The sequence below is a fragment of the Colias philodice genome, chromosome 19 (genome assembly GCF_061535455.1).
Source record: "Colias philodice isolate Cphi_HAF_F1 chromosome 19, ilColPhil1 Martin Lab GWU primary, whole genome shotgun sequence".
Classification (NCBI taxonomy): domain Eukaryota; kingdom Metazoa; phylum Arthropoda; class Insecta; order Lepidoptera; family Pieridae; genus Colias; species Colias philodice.
In genome coordinates, this window is record NC_143104.1 from 3,455,713 (window position 1) to 3,470,193 (window position 14,481).

The 14,481-nt window shown below is 33.2% G+C and overlaps 1 protein-coding gene across 1 annotated transcript; it reads left to right on the top strand.

The window, feature by feature from the left end:
- Positions 1 to 369: 369 nt before the first annotated feature.
- Positions 370 to 14,356, top strand: fbp (fructose-1,6-bisphosphatase). The gene is made up of 6 exons (XM_089707342.1): positions 370 to 632; positions 11,516 to 11,660; positions 12,556 to 12,662; positions 12,939 to 13,165; positions 13,588 to 13,766; positions 14,158 to 14,356. Exons 1-6 carry the CDS (start codon positions 457 to 459, stop codon positions 14,332 to 14,334), a joined length of 1,011 nt encoding a protein of 336 aa, XP_089563468.1. The 5' UTR covers positions 370 to 456; the 3' UTR covers positions 14,335 to 14,356.
- The last annotated feature ends 125 nt before the right edge of the window (positions 14,357 to 14,481 follow it).

Below are 14,481 nucleotides of genomic sequence, written 5' to 3' on the forward strand. Positions count from 1 at the left end.
CAGCTCGATCGATATACATAATTTTTTGGGTGTCTAATGGGTGTCTAATTAGGTGATTTCAAATACGAGCGACGCTGCGGGCCAGAACGAGTAACCATATAAACCTAAATAAAACTTAAAATCATCATTACTTGTGCTTAGATACAGCGAATAGCCAAATAATAAAAACAATTGCGTCATGAATAAATCAGACACACCCCCCTTTTCTTTTTGTTCAATAACAAACTTTATCGTCAATAAATAAAACATATATCTGCGTGAACAAATAAAAAAATCAGTTCACACGTTACATCACAATTGTATGATTAAAATATTCACAAAATAATATGATAACCGCGAAGCGAGTTTACCTACTTTTTATGGCTAAGCATGCTTTCACAAGACAGTTGCGCGGTATCAGCTTGGCGCGGTTGCCGCCTTTTTTGTGTTTGAATTTTTTTTTTAATTTCCTAGAAAATGTCGCAGCAAGGGCCCGCATTCGATGTGAATGCTATGACTTTAACCCGCTGGGTTCTACAACAACAAAGAACAGCGCCAGGTGCCACAGGAGATTTAACACAACTTCTAAATTCTATACAAACAGCAGTCAAGGCAATACAATCAGCAGTGAGGAAAGCCGGCATCGCTAAACTGTTAGTATGATTATGAATAGTGATGAGTGTTATCTATCATTATTATTGTCTTTTTAAATAGATATTGAAAACATTTTATGTGTGAAAATATCAAAATAATTTCATTTTCATTTTCTTTTAACTAAGTATGTGGGTACTTGCTACTTTATAACAATGTTTTGCACTCGTAAAATGTTGAATTATTTCCTGCATAAACTAAAATAAATTGTAACTAGAGTATTTGCTCTGAATGTCGCTCTTTACCGCAATAGAAAGTTCTAACAGGTATTGATACAATGCCTATGGCCTATATTTGGAAATACTATCTCTCGCGTCGATATGTACGTCAAAATATATCTACATACTCGTATTGTAGTAATTCTTTATTTATTTTCTAGTACTCATACCTCAGTTGGTCGTTTAGAGTGTTTTGATCCCCATGAGAAACTGGATCGATTGGCATCAAAAAAATTTTTTTTGAAAACTGCCGATTTCCTTGCTGACCGTACATTTTTTCAAAAATCTGTGAATGCAGATTAAAATTTCTCAAGAATTTAAGGATAGTCTCCTAAGAACGTTTTCATGTAGCTACAACGGTTAAGGTACCTGCCCTTCATGCCCCATCTTAACCTTCCACCCTGTATATATATTTCGTATTAAAGCAGTTAACTGCAAAATATAATATAAAATCTATATAATAATAATAAATAATAAAATAATAAAATCTTTATTTACCAAAAAAATTTAAACATTTCATCATTACAGGAGACCCAAACTAGGCTGTTGCCTGTATCTTGGGTATCAAAACGGTGTACAGGTTTCTAGATATGTCGAGTTATACCTTAACTATAATAAAATTTAAAATATAAAAGATAAGTAAATTTAGCGATATGTGTCTAAGTGGATTACTATGTGTGTGTGTGTGTATTTGTGTGTGTGTGTAAATGTATTATGTATGCGAGTAAGTTTGGGTGTGAGAGTAATTGTGATTCTGTGCGGATACGTGAGTGAGTGATGTGATTCTGTGCGGATACGTGAGTGTTATGTAAGCGGGTGAATAAGTTTGTGTGAGAAAGTATTTGTGATTCTGGGCGGATACGTGAGTGAGATCAATAAGTTAATTGTACATTTTAGACCAGATCTTCGGTGTCGCTGTACGTCAGTTCATGGAGCCAGGTTTTAATTATTTTCTTACATTTATGCGTGGTGTAATTCTTCAGTGATTTTGCCTTACAGACATTGTTGTAGGTGTGAATGAGTGAATATGATGGGCTTCGTCTGGCTATTTTTGAATTGTATGCAGGGAGTGGGATTCGGAAAGTTCTTTTTCTTGTTAGTTCTTTGTAGTCGGGGCGCGAAGCTACAGATTTATGGGTTAGGCAGACTGCTGATAATATGTATAATTGACGAACACGTAGTACATTAAACTCCCGATATAGTTCGTTAGTAGGGAATCTGTAAGGTTTTTTTAACGTCACTTTGATCAGTGCACGTTGCGCTCTCTCCAACTGCAGAATGTGAGATTTGGCGGCACATCCCCAGACCGAGATGCTGTAGTTTAATACAGATTGACACAGAGATGTGTATACTTGTCTTAAAATATTAAGAGGGGTACAGTTACGAAGTTTCTTCATTATGAAGATGAGTTTTCTAGTTTTTAATGATACCTCTGCTATATGTTGTTTATAGTTTAAATTACTGTCTAAAGTCACTCCTAAATACTTGATAGAGGTAGTGGCCTCAATATGATTACAATTGCATGTTGCATAGATGATTTTGTCGCTAGTGCAAGAATGAATTTTGATAGACTGATTTGGCGAAAGTTTGGTGTGTGCAGATTTTTTAAAGGACAAGTATTTAGTTTTTTGGAGATTTAAAGTGAGTAGGTTTTTATTGAGAGCTTCTACAATAGTTAATAATCCAGATTCTGCGATCTTGTGTGTGTTTTCCCAATCTGTACCATGAAAGATAATGGCAGTGTCGTCAGCGTAAGCTATTAAGTGGGAGTTTTTTATTGACAGTTTTAGTATGTCATTGATGTAAATAATAAAAAGGGTTGGACCGAGAACGCTTCCCTGAGGAACGCCGAATTCTATTTTTAGTTCGGAGCTAAGCTTTTTGTCAATTTTAATACATTGCCTGCGATCAGTTAAATAGCTCCTGAACCAATTTAATGAGGTGTCTCTAATACCAATTGACTCTAGTTTCTTTACAAGTAATCCGAGAGATATTGTGTCGAATGCTTTAGCTAGGTCTAAGAAGACGCCAATGCAACAGTTTCCGTTTTCTAAGTGTGAAGATATGGTGTTGGAAAGCAAAGAAATTGCATGTTCAGTAGATTTATTTTTTCTGAATCCAAATTGGTTGTCTGAAATGAGTTGAAATTTATCTAGGTATGAAGTCAGTCTGTAGTTCACGATTTTTTCCAGACCTTTTCCGAGAATACTTAATAAGGCTATAGGTCTGTAGTTTTCCGGGTGATTTTTTATTCCACTTTTATAAATTGGTATTACAACTGCTGTTTTCCAGCAGTTTGGAAACACTCCCGATTCTAAGCTTAAATTGTATATGTATGTAAGAGGATTGATGATTTCAGGAAGAATGGCTTTTATCGTTTGGACTGTGAGATTATCTATACCAGGAGAGCTATCATTGTTCATACTGATTATAACTTTACGTACTTCTGTTTCGTCGGTTGGGGGGAGGAAGAAGGATTGCGAAGCAGAGTTACTTATTTCATAGGATTTTATTAAAGCTTCTTGAGATGTGTTTAGTTTATTGAGGATTTTGTCAGATAGAGTTTTCCCGACTGAAGTAAAATATTTATTACAATTGTGAAGGGAGCTGTTAACGTCACTATTAATTTTGAGGAGTTCGATCGGAGAGTTCGACTGATTTGTAGTTTGGCTTATATTTTTGATGGTTTTCCATAGCATTTTTGTGTTAGATTTATTTTGTTCTATAAGATTACTATTGTACTGTATTTTGACATTTCGGAGAACTTTATTGCAGAAGTTTCTGTATCTTTTAAATATGTGTTGACGGAGTAGATCGTTAGGAAAAAGCTTGGAATCTTTGTGTAGTTTATCTCGATGTCTTATGCAACGAATTAAGCCAGGTGTGATCCAAGGCTTAAGATTTGTGAATTTGCGACTTTTTACCACTTTTACCGAGTACTTTTCTATGCTTTTAGATAATATTTCATAAAAAGACGAGGATGCCTCATTAACTTGAGCGGAATAGACAGTTTCCTTCCAGTTAATAGATTTAAGTGTGTTTATAAGAGCGTCAATTTCAATTTTCATTCGCCATCGAGGTTCTTTTTGAAATTGCTTTGTCTTCACAACTTGAGCTATAACAATATCGTGATCAGTAATACTGGATTGACATATTGAGCCATAAATTTTTCCAGACGCCTTGATAAAAATGTGATCGAGACACGTTTCGCCGCGTGTAGGTTTAGTAATAGTAGGAAGTAAACAGTGAGATGACATGATACATAAGTAATCTATGGATTGCTGAGTTGTTGGGTTGCAAATGTCGATATTAAGATCTCCAGCTACCACAGCTATGGGTTTATTGCTAAAGGTTTGGAGTAGAGTATCTAACGAAGAAAGGAAAGAGTTGTTGACTGGAATGGAGGGGGTACGGTAAATTCCAACTAGTGAAATATTTTGATTTATATTTAGTTTTAAACTATCTGCATTTGCAAGTGAGGAATGTTCGATAACTGAATTGTGGCAATCTTTAACGAAAATAACTACGCCACCGGATTTATTTATCTGGTTTGAAGATCGGAATGAATTGTACCCAGGTAAACTATCAATTATGATATTTTCACATAACCAGCATTCAGTTAAAATAATAGCATCGAAATTATTATGAAACCTACTTAAGTTTGAAGCAAAGTCATCAAAATTTCGTTGGAAGCTTCTAATATTTAATGATAATACCGAAAATCCGTTTGCGTTAAGTTTCAAGCTAAAGTTATTATATTCTTCTATAGACTGGTAGGGATGACATTCAATAGAAATAGATTCATCTAATTCATCAGTTACATTAATTAGTGACATATTGAAAAGATGAATTTATAACATATTGGATTTTACTGAAATAATATTTTGTCATCCCTATAATGAGCTTGAATAAATTATTATGGTTTAAAATGATCTTTTGGGTATTATTACGATTGTATCGCGCGGTTGTTGGTGTTAAAATGTGAGTGTATGAGTGAACGCGTGAGTGAGTATGTGAGTGTGTTTTATGCTGGAGTGTATGGTGTTGAGTGTATTTACATCTTGTTTTCATCTCAAAGGCACATATCAACTTAAAAATGACAATAAATAACACGGAAAAATAGCTTAAATTAACATTCAACAGAGTTAAATACAAAGGAATTAAAAACGAAATGAATGTTTTCTTCTCAAAGGCACATATCAACTTAAAAATGACAATAAAGAAAAAGGAAAAACAGCTTAAATTAACATTCAACAATATTAAATACAACGAAATTAAAAATGAAATGAATGTTTCCTTCTCAAAAGCACATATCAACTTAAAAATGACAATAAAGAAAAAGGAAAAACAGCTTAAATTAACATTCAACAATATTAAATACAAAGAAATTAAAAACGAAATGAATGTTTCCTTCTCAAAAGCACATATCAACTTAAAAATGACAATAAAGAAAAAGGAAAAACAGCTTAAATTAACATTCAACAATATTAAATACAAAGAAATTAAAAACGAAATGAATGTTTCCTTCTCAAAAGCACATATCAACTTAAAAATGACAATAAATAAAAAGGAAAAACAGCTTAAATTAACATTCAACAAAATTAAATACAAAGAAATTAAAAACGAAATGAGTGTTTTCTTCTCAAAGGCACATATCAACTTAAAAATGACAATAAAGAACATAGAAAAATAGTTTAAATTAACTTTCAACAAAATTAAATACAAAGATATTAAAAACGGAATAAATGCTTTAAAAATTATAAGTTTAGGCTTTTTCACACAATTATTACGTAAAATTATTGAACATAATACAATAGTTGAGACAATGATATTTTTAGACATGTTATTTTTATATAGACCTAATGTTGTATTTCCACACTTATTTATATAAGAATTTATATGAGCTATAATACAATTGATCAGCTTGTAATGTAATATATAGAAAGTGAACTTATACTGAAGAATAATACTTAATAGGAAGGATTGCACTATGTTACATTTTGTGAACGTGCCTAGACAAAATATATTATAGTTTAACTTATATTTTAGAACAAAACATGGTATTATGGTAATGAATTTAAGGGTTTGTTGCGGATTTAAGTGGATTGAGTAGTTGGTTGAGATCCTCGTGTTTCTTAATGGCGATTGCAGGGTTCCCTTCTTGTTTGCGTATGTAAACGACGCCGTTTTTAACCCAACAGTACTTATAACCACATACCTTTGTCTGTTGTCGAGCAGAACGAAATAAATGTCTGTTTTCTTGAGTTAATCGTTCATTGAAATATATATTCACGTTTTTGTGTCCTGTTGCACTAAGTCCCATATCCAATGCGTTAATTGAATGTTGCTTCATTTTGCCAATTTTCAAAAATTCGTCTCGTTTAATACGGCTCAGAAACCGGGCTATTAAAGGGCGAGATGATTGATTTAAGACGATACACAAAAAAAAATCCAATGCTTGGCGGGCGGAGTCTAATAGCTCGCTATCGCGAACGCGGGTGTGCGCGAAGTCATTCTTGAAAACTCGCCGCGCTGCCGCTGGCCGACTCGGGACAAACATGTATGGAGTCGTCATACAGATATAATATTGTTATACATTTATTTAATTGTTGATTTATTGGTTTTATTTTCTTGCTTATAAACAAATAATCTTCTTTCCAACAACTACTTAGACATTACATATTAATAATTATTATTATTTCGTAATGTTTACTTTATTACAAAATAATACAGGTTATAAATAATCTTTAAAATTACAAAAAAATATTGTTACTCTGAAAAAATGAAATGGTACCTACTCAATAACGCGGACTACTGAATTGATTTAGATAGAATTTGATGCTGACGTAGATATTACATCATGCCCAGAAATGAAAGGTACTATTTCTGAAAGAAGTTATAAACCCTAATTCTTCTCAGTCAAAGTCAAGAGTGGAAGATATCACTAATACAGTAAAACTGATGCGAAACTTTGGATGTTAATTTGTATATTTTTTTGTTAGTTGTTACTTAATCACGTCAAGACTACATTACCAATTTTGATAAAATATAGCTAATTGCCTGGATTTACACATATCCTATGTGTAAATCCAGGCAATTAGCTTTTTATCCGAACTGAACACTTCTGTGGGATAAAACAGGATTCACGATATAACCTAATTCCACGCGGGCAAAGCCGCGGTCGGAATGATATTTTTTTAAATAAAAAAATTGTTTTAAAAAAACACAAAATATATTGACGCATGTATTTATTTTTTGCACTCTATTATAATTGTAATTATTCATTACAAATAATCAAAATAAAATAGCCAGAACAAAGTTAGGCCCTGGTAGGGTAGGTAGGCAGGTACAGCAATGTGAGACGAACACTGGCTTATTTATACCAATAATAATGTATTATAAACATTAAATTAAGTTTACAACAAAAATACATAATATTAGCTAATGTGAAAACGAATCAACCAATCATCCCACAACAATGAAATGTGCACACAAATATTCATCCAAATCGGTTCATGTGATTAGGAGGAGTGACTGCAGCGCCATCTTCCGGGCCCAATTGTGTTTCCAGATCACCCAGGAACTCAATTTAATATACTTACACAAAATTTTTCGAAATGAAAACTCACATTACTATGTAAATATGAATATAAACCTGTTTTAGTACTAAGCAATTTCCCGCACAGGTGTAATAAGTATAAATGAAATAAATATCAACCTCAAATTCTTTATACAACATACTTATCTACCACCTACTAAGAAATGTAATTCTTGAAATTTTTTCGTATTTTTTTTAAATATAATACTACTCCAATGAGCTCCTGTTCCATATTACATCCACCATACTTCCACTAAGTTCACCATGATTTTTTATTTCTTTGCACTTTGTTGCTTTTTGCTAAAAATGGAATCATGCGATAAAACCAGTAGAGCGTTGATAACATACATTTTTGACTGAATAAAGGTACTTACGAAGGAGTGGGTTCACATTGTGAACAATCAGTGGCTTTATTTTCCTTCTGGATTCCGGATTTCTGAAAAGATTATCTATGCTATAAATGAAAAAATCTTACACATTCGTTATGTACTTAAAACAGGGGTACATATCAAACATCGTCTATAATACAATTATCATCAAATTTAAAATAAAACCAACTTACTTCATTAATTTGTTCCAATTGTAAGCATTCTTTTTCCTCCAACCTTTATGTTTCTTCTTCTTATTTTATTTATTGTCCCCATTTGTCTCATTTTGTCTTATCGTGTTGTCACCCTTTTTTACGATTGCGCGAGCGACACAAGTTCCCCGTGTGACGGCCGTAGCGGGAATGACTCGTGCAGCGATCGGGGTAGGAAGGTACAGGGCGGCTCTCGCTATATTGGCTGGTCGCGCGCTAATTTCAAGTATTTCTTGTTTATTTCAAAACCATCGCATATTTCAAAATTCTAAATCGGTAGACGTATAGGTTGTATATTTTATAGTTAATATCCAAAAAGTCGTAACTTTACGTTTGTTATTTTGAAGATGCCAGAGATTAAAAAAAAATAACAATGAGAACTTTGTATTTTTTTTCTATCGAGAAAATATCATGGAATCATGTTTCTAAAACGGTAGACGTATTGTGTTACTATTGAACTTTCTTGTCAAGAATTTTCATCACGACAACTTTAATAATATAAAAATTACGAAGGTTTAAAAAGGGCCGTAAATGTTAGAAAAATTAATTCATCACCTTAAGTTATTTTCTTTACGCGGGGGGCCTGCACGAGTAATGAAATCCAAATCAGAGTCTTCGATGGGAACACCTAACTTGTGAGTTATTATACGGAATGTATGAGCTGGGTTCTCATTTGGTGTCTCTGGAATGCCTACAATCTCTACTTCGTTGCGGAGTTGGGCTTGTGCGTTTGAGTTCAAACGCTCTTTATATTCAGCCATGGTGTTTTCCAGCATAATAATTCCAGCATAATATGTTTAAATCCAATCCTTATTTCTCATTTCCTTCATCAGAGAATATTTTCCATTTGTATTTTAGTTTATTGTGTATCACTTACGGTCTAGAGATACCTATAGAGAGAGAGATACATCGTCATATTAAAATCCTAACTTTTTAAATTTATCGCCCGCTTACAAGTTAATGCTATGTCTAATTAATTATAAATTAACGTTTACTTAATATTAACTTCTACTAGCAGTTAACTAGACTTCACCTAAATAAAAATAGCATAGGTAGGTATTTTATTAGTGAAATCCGACCAATAGGTAATTTTATTTCTTGAAATTGAAACCTTACACCACTCTACTAGTTAACATATAGTCCATTGAATGAGTCCCTCCAAGGGGGGTCTAGAGTGCGTGAGTTAGTAACGTAAGATGTTTCTTCGGAAACATGTCAAGAGTCCCTAGGTAATAAACATACTAAAACCCCGGGACACTAGGAGGAGCCCCGGAGTGGGGGGAGGGGGGAAATGAGTCCATTTTTTCATTTTTCGCTTAAATCTCAAAAACGGTACATGTTAGAGAAAAACTTTCAAGGAAAAGTTGAAAGGCCATAAAGTTATCTACAAGTTGTACCTAAATCATTTTTTCCTATATCCTACCGTTTCTGAGTTATAGGCAGTAAAAAATGATTTTGGCTCAAACAATTTCCCCATACTACACATCAATCGATCAAAAAATATTTATTTCTTCCAAAAAACTCAAATGTGCAACTTGTGACCGGTACTGATAGATTGCTCTTAATAAGGTCTATAATTGGTAAAATAAACACACTCCTCCATGGAAGCCTTTAGGAGGAATCGATTGTCAAAATATTATATTAGGGCAGTTTGAGTTACTGAACTTGATCTTTTTATTTTTTTCTTCCCAAAAACTCAAAAGTGCAACTTGTGACCGGTACAGATAGATTGCTCATAATTAGGTCTATCATTGATAAAAATACTAGATTCCACCACGGAGGCGTTTACGGGGAATTGAATTTTATTAGGGTAGTTACGATACTTGAACTTTTTATTTTTTTTCTTTCAAAAAACTCAAAAGTGCAACTTGTGACCGGTACCGATAGATTGCTCATAATTAGGTCTATCATTGATAAAAAAACCAGATTCCACCATGGAGGCGTTTAGGAGGTATTGAATTTTATCAGGGTAGTTACGATACTTGAACTTTTTAACTAACTGTCCTAATAAAATTCAATTCCCCGTAAACGCCTCCATGGTGGAATCTGGTATTTTTATCAATGATAGACCTAATTATGAGCAATCTATCGATACCGGTCACAAGTTGCACTTTTGAGTTTTTTGGAAGAAAAAAAATAAAAAGTTCAAGTATCATAACTACCCTAATAAAATTCAATTCCCCGTAAACGCCTCTGTGGTGGAATCTAGTATTTTTATCAATGATAGACCTAATTATGAGCAATCTATCTGTACCGGTCACAAGTTGCACTTTTGAGTTTTTTGGAAGAAAAAAAATAAAAAGTTCAAGTTCAGTAACTCAAACTACCCTAATATAATATTTGACAATCGATTCCTCCTAAAGGCTTCCATCGAGCAATGTGTTTATTTTACCAATTTTAGACCTAATTAAGAGCAATCTATCAGTACCGGTCACAAGTTGCACTTTTGAGTTTTTTGGAAGAAAAAAATAAAAAGATCAAGTTCAGTAACTCAAACTACCCTAATATAATATTTTGACAATCGATTCCTCCTGAAGGCTTCCATGGAGGAATGTGTTTATTTTACCAATTATAGACCTAATTAAGAGCAATCTAATAGTACCGGTCACAAGTTGCACTTTTGAGTTTTTTGGAAGAAAAAAAAATAAAAAGTTCAAGTATCGTAACTACCCTAATAAAATTCAATTACCCGTAAACGCCTCCGCGGTGGAATCTGGTATTTTTATCAATGATAGACCTAATTATGAGCAATCTATCTGTACCGGTCACAAGTTGCACTTTTGAGTTTTTTTGGAAGAAAAAAATAAAAAGATCAAGTTCAGTAACTCAAACTGCCCTAATATAACATTTTGACAATCGATTCCTCCTAAAGGCTTCCATGGAGGAATGTGTTTATTTTACTAATTATAGACCTAATTAAGAGCAATCTATCAGTACCGGTCACAAGTTGCACATTTGAGTTTTTTGGAAGAAATAAATATTTTTTGATCGATTGATGTGTAGTATGGGGAAATTGTTTGAGCCAAAATCATTTTTACTGCCTATAACTCAGTAACGGTAGGATATAGAAAAAAATGATTTAGGTACAACTTGTAGATAATTTTATGGCCTTTCAACTTTTCCTTGAAAGTTTTTCTCTAACATGTACCGTTTTTGAGATTTAAGCGAAAAATGAAAAAATGGACCCATTTCCCCCCTCCCCCCACTCCGGGGCTCCTCCTAGTGTCGCGGGGTTTTAGTATGTTTATTACCTAAGGACTCTTGACATGTTTCCGAAGAAACATCTTACGTTACTAACTCACGCACTCTAGAACTTTTTATTCAATGGACTAATAAAAGTTAATTAAAAAAATGGAGATTCAGTTGCACAGAATCATTGTTTTTGAGATTAACTCTTGATTAACTCGCACAACAATAACTTAAACAATTTTTTAATTTTTATTTATTAACATTTTCTCTATGGGACATGAAACCTTTTTTTTATTTCAGCCATGGAATTTCCGGTGACACCAACGTGCAGGGCGAGGAAGTAAAGAAACTAGATGTCTTATCCAACGATCTTTTTATAAACATGTTAAAATCCTCCTACACGACCTGCCTCCTTGTATCGGAAGAAAATCAAACTGTTCTAGAGGTAATTGATAATTCTTCATTATTAAAATATTAACTTTGAAAATCTAACGACGAAAATTCATTTCAAAATATGTAACTAAGTTCATAATAACGATTTACCTTTGCGTCCATATTTTTTAATTCATTATCATTTAGATTTTAGACTACGTAGGCCGTAGCTAATGCCTAAAGTTCTGTAAATAATATTATGGGAGCTAGTTTATTCAGCTAGCAAAAAAATGTCATGACAATATAATAAAAATCGGATTTCTATTTTTAGAACATTTTAGACTTGAATAATAAATTGTTCGCAAATGTAGCAAGAAATCAAAGACCAAAACATGCTCAATAATATTATTTATGTAAATGTCACTCTATTGACCCTGACATCCGGCTTAAAATTAAACGTTGCTTTGCTAGAGAAATTTGAACTCTACCATCACAATTTCACTTTTATGTTATGTTTAAGTTTATCTCAGGTTCACGAAGCACTGATTATAGGTGAAGAAATTTGATAAGACCACGGTCCATAGGGCATTGCTATTGAGTATTGACAAACATATTTTGTTACATTGAAATATATTGATTAGTCATATTTCGGATTTATCGTATACACTATACAGTGATAATAGAAAATACATATATGTATCAATTTTCAAGATTTGACAGATTAAGATAAGATTATAAGATTGAGGAAATACGAAATTGTTTGATTTTTGTTTGGTTGTCTTTCTTTCAGGTCGCAACGGAGCAATGTTATGATTATTATTGATAGATTAATTTTTTTCTTCCTTAATCCGCTCGGGGCATCGCCCGCGTATTAAAAAAAAAATAAAAAAAAGTTAAAAAAGCTCGTTTAACTATCTCCTGACAAAGAAATGATTCTACAGAATTAATTTGTTTTAATTTAATTTCAGGTAGAAACCGAGAAACGCGGGAAATACGTAGTGTGTTTCGACCCTCTCGATGGCTCATCTAATATTGACTGCCTCGTCTCCGTCGGTTCAATCTTCGCCATTTACAAGTAAAACATGTCTCACATTTTTTAAATATTTTTTGCACTTGACGTCTTCATCTACCATACAGTTTCAAGTATAATTCAAAATAAAATTGTTCTTATTAATGGGAAATATTTCAAAGATTGTTCATGACATAAATCTTGGTCTTTTATAAACAGAACGATCTCATTCATAATTATTAGTACATCAATAAAATATAAATTATTGCAAAAAATACAGAAAAAAATCATGCTCTATAAGTCTATAACTCTATAGTCGCTAACTATTCGAGAACATTCTAGAAAGTCTTCCCCCGGGGAGCCCTGTGAAGCAGACGCATTACGCCCAGGGAGGGATCTAGTCGCTGCTGGTTACGCACTTTATGGCTCAGCAACCATGATGGTGCTGGCTTTGGGCAAAGGGAAGGGGGTCAATGGGTTCATGTATGACCCGTCTATCGGAGAGTTTATCCTCACAGACCCGAATATGAGGGTACCGGAGAAAGGGAAGATCTATTCTATTAATGAGGGTATGTTTATTTTTCCATTATCGAAAGGACGTTAGAATATGTGAATCTGAAAATTATGTGTAGTGAATTTGGAGTGAAATCACACATATTTTTTGTCTTACTATATTTTTAAAACATAATGTAGGTATAGTTTTAGGATATAGATCTAAATTTCAGCCATATTATGAGTTCAGGATATGAAAATCCAGTATATTTTTTTATAATGCGTTCTTTGTTTGTATAACATTTTCCTCAAACAATCTTAACATGTTATCTACTTATTACACGCTTTATATTAGCTTCACCTGTATGTTTGTAACCGACTTTGTTTTGTAGCAATACATACTTCATTTAATTATGATTGTGTTATTTTAAAATACCAATTGTACAAATAATAACCGTGGTATTTCATAGAACTTTAATAATAGCGATGTCTTAACCAGGTTACGCGGCAGAATGGTCTGACGGTCTCAAGAAATACATAGAAGAAAAGAAATGTCCGTCCAAAGGCAAAGCATATGGCGCCAGATACGTTGGTTCTATGGTCGCTGATGTTCATAGAACTATTAAATATGGCGGCGTGTTCATGTACCCGGCTACGAAATCTGCGCCGAATGGAAAGGTAACATAGTCTGAATTGTGGTCTGAATAGAATTAACAGATTAAATATTAGTTTTCGTTAAATCTATGGTACTTAGTTACATTTTATAAAAAAATACGTCTTGCACATGATGATAAAAAATCCATCATCTTATTTTAAAACCAATACTGAAGGATTTAATGAGAATGTATTTTTTTCTATGAAAACAGTTTAAAATCAATCCAAATGTAGTTAGTTCATATCAACTTCCGAATATTTTCATAAACAAATACATTTTACTAAGTATAAACCCTGCCTTCATTGCCATTATAAACTTAACAATAATACCTCTCTACCTGTTAATAACTGCATTTTCTACCTGTTTTTGTGTTACCAGTATTTTTTATGAAATAACCAATAATATTTATTCTAGCTCCGCCTTCTCTACGAGTGCAACCCGATGTCCTACATAGTGACAGAAGCAGGTGGTCTAGCGACCAACGGCTCTATCCCAATACTAGATGTTCAACCAACCTCCATACACCAGAGGGCGCCTTGCTATCTCGGCTCGAAACAGGATGTCGAAGAATTGATGTCTTTCTTGAAATAATTTTAATAAACTTTTGATAGTATTGGTGTCTTTTATTTTTACCTACCTACCTACCTGTGCTATGCAATATGGATGTTACATTTTCATAGACCATAAAACATGTTTTCTCTATATGCCTGATTGTCATTGAGTAATGCATCCTTAATG

Coding starts and splice junctions, on each gene's coding strand:
- fbp (XM_089707342.1), top strand. CDS start 457: ATGTCGCAGCAAGGGCCCGCATTCGATGTGAATGCTATGACTTTAACC. Junction 11,661..12,555: donor AAAATCAAACTGTTCTAGAG/GTAATTGATAAT, acceptor ATTTAATTTCAG/GTAGAAACCGAGAAACGCGG. Junction 12,663..12,938: donor TCAATCTTCGCCATTTACAA/GTAAAACATGTC, acceptor AGAACATTCTAG/AAAGTCTTCCCCCGGGGAGC.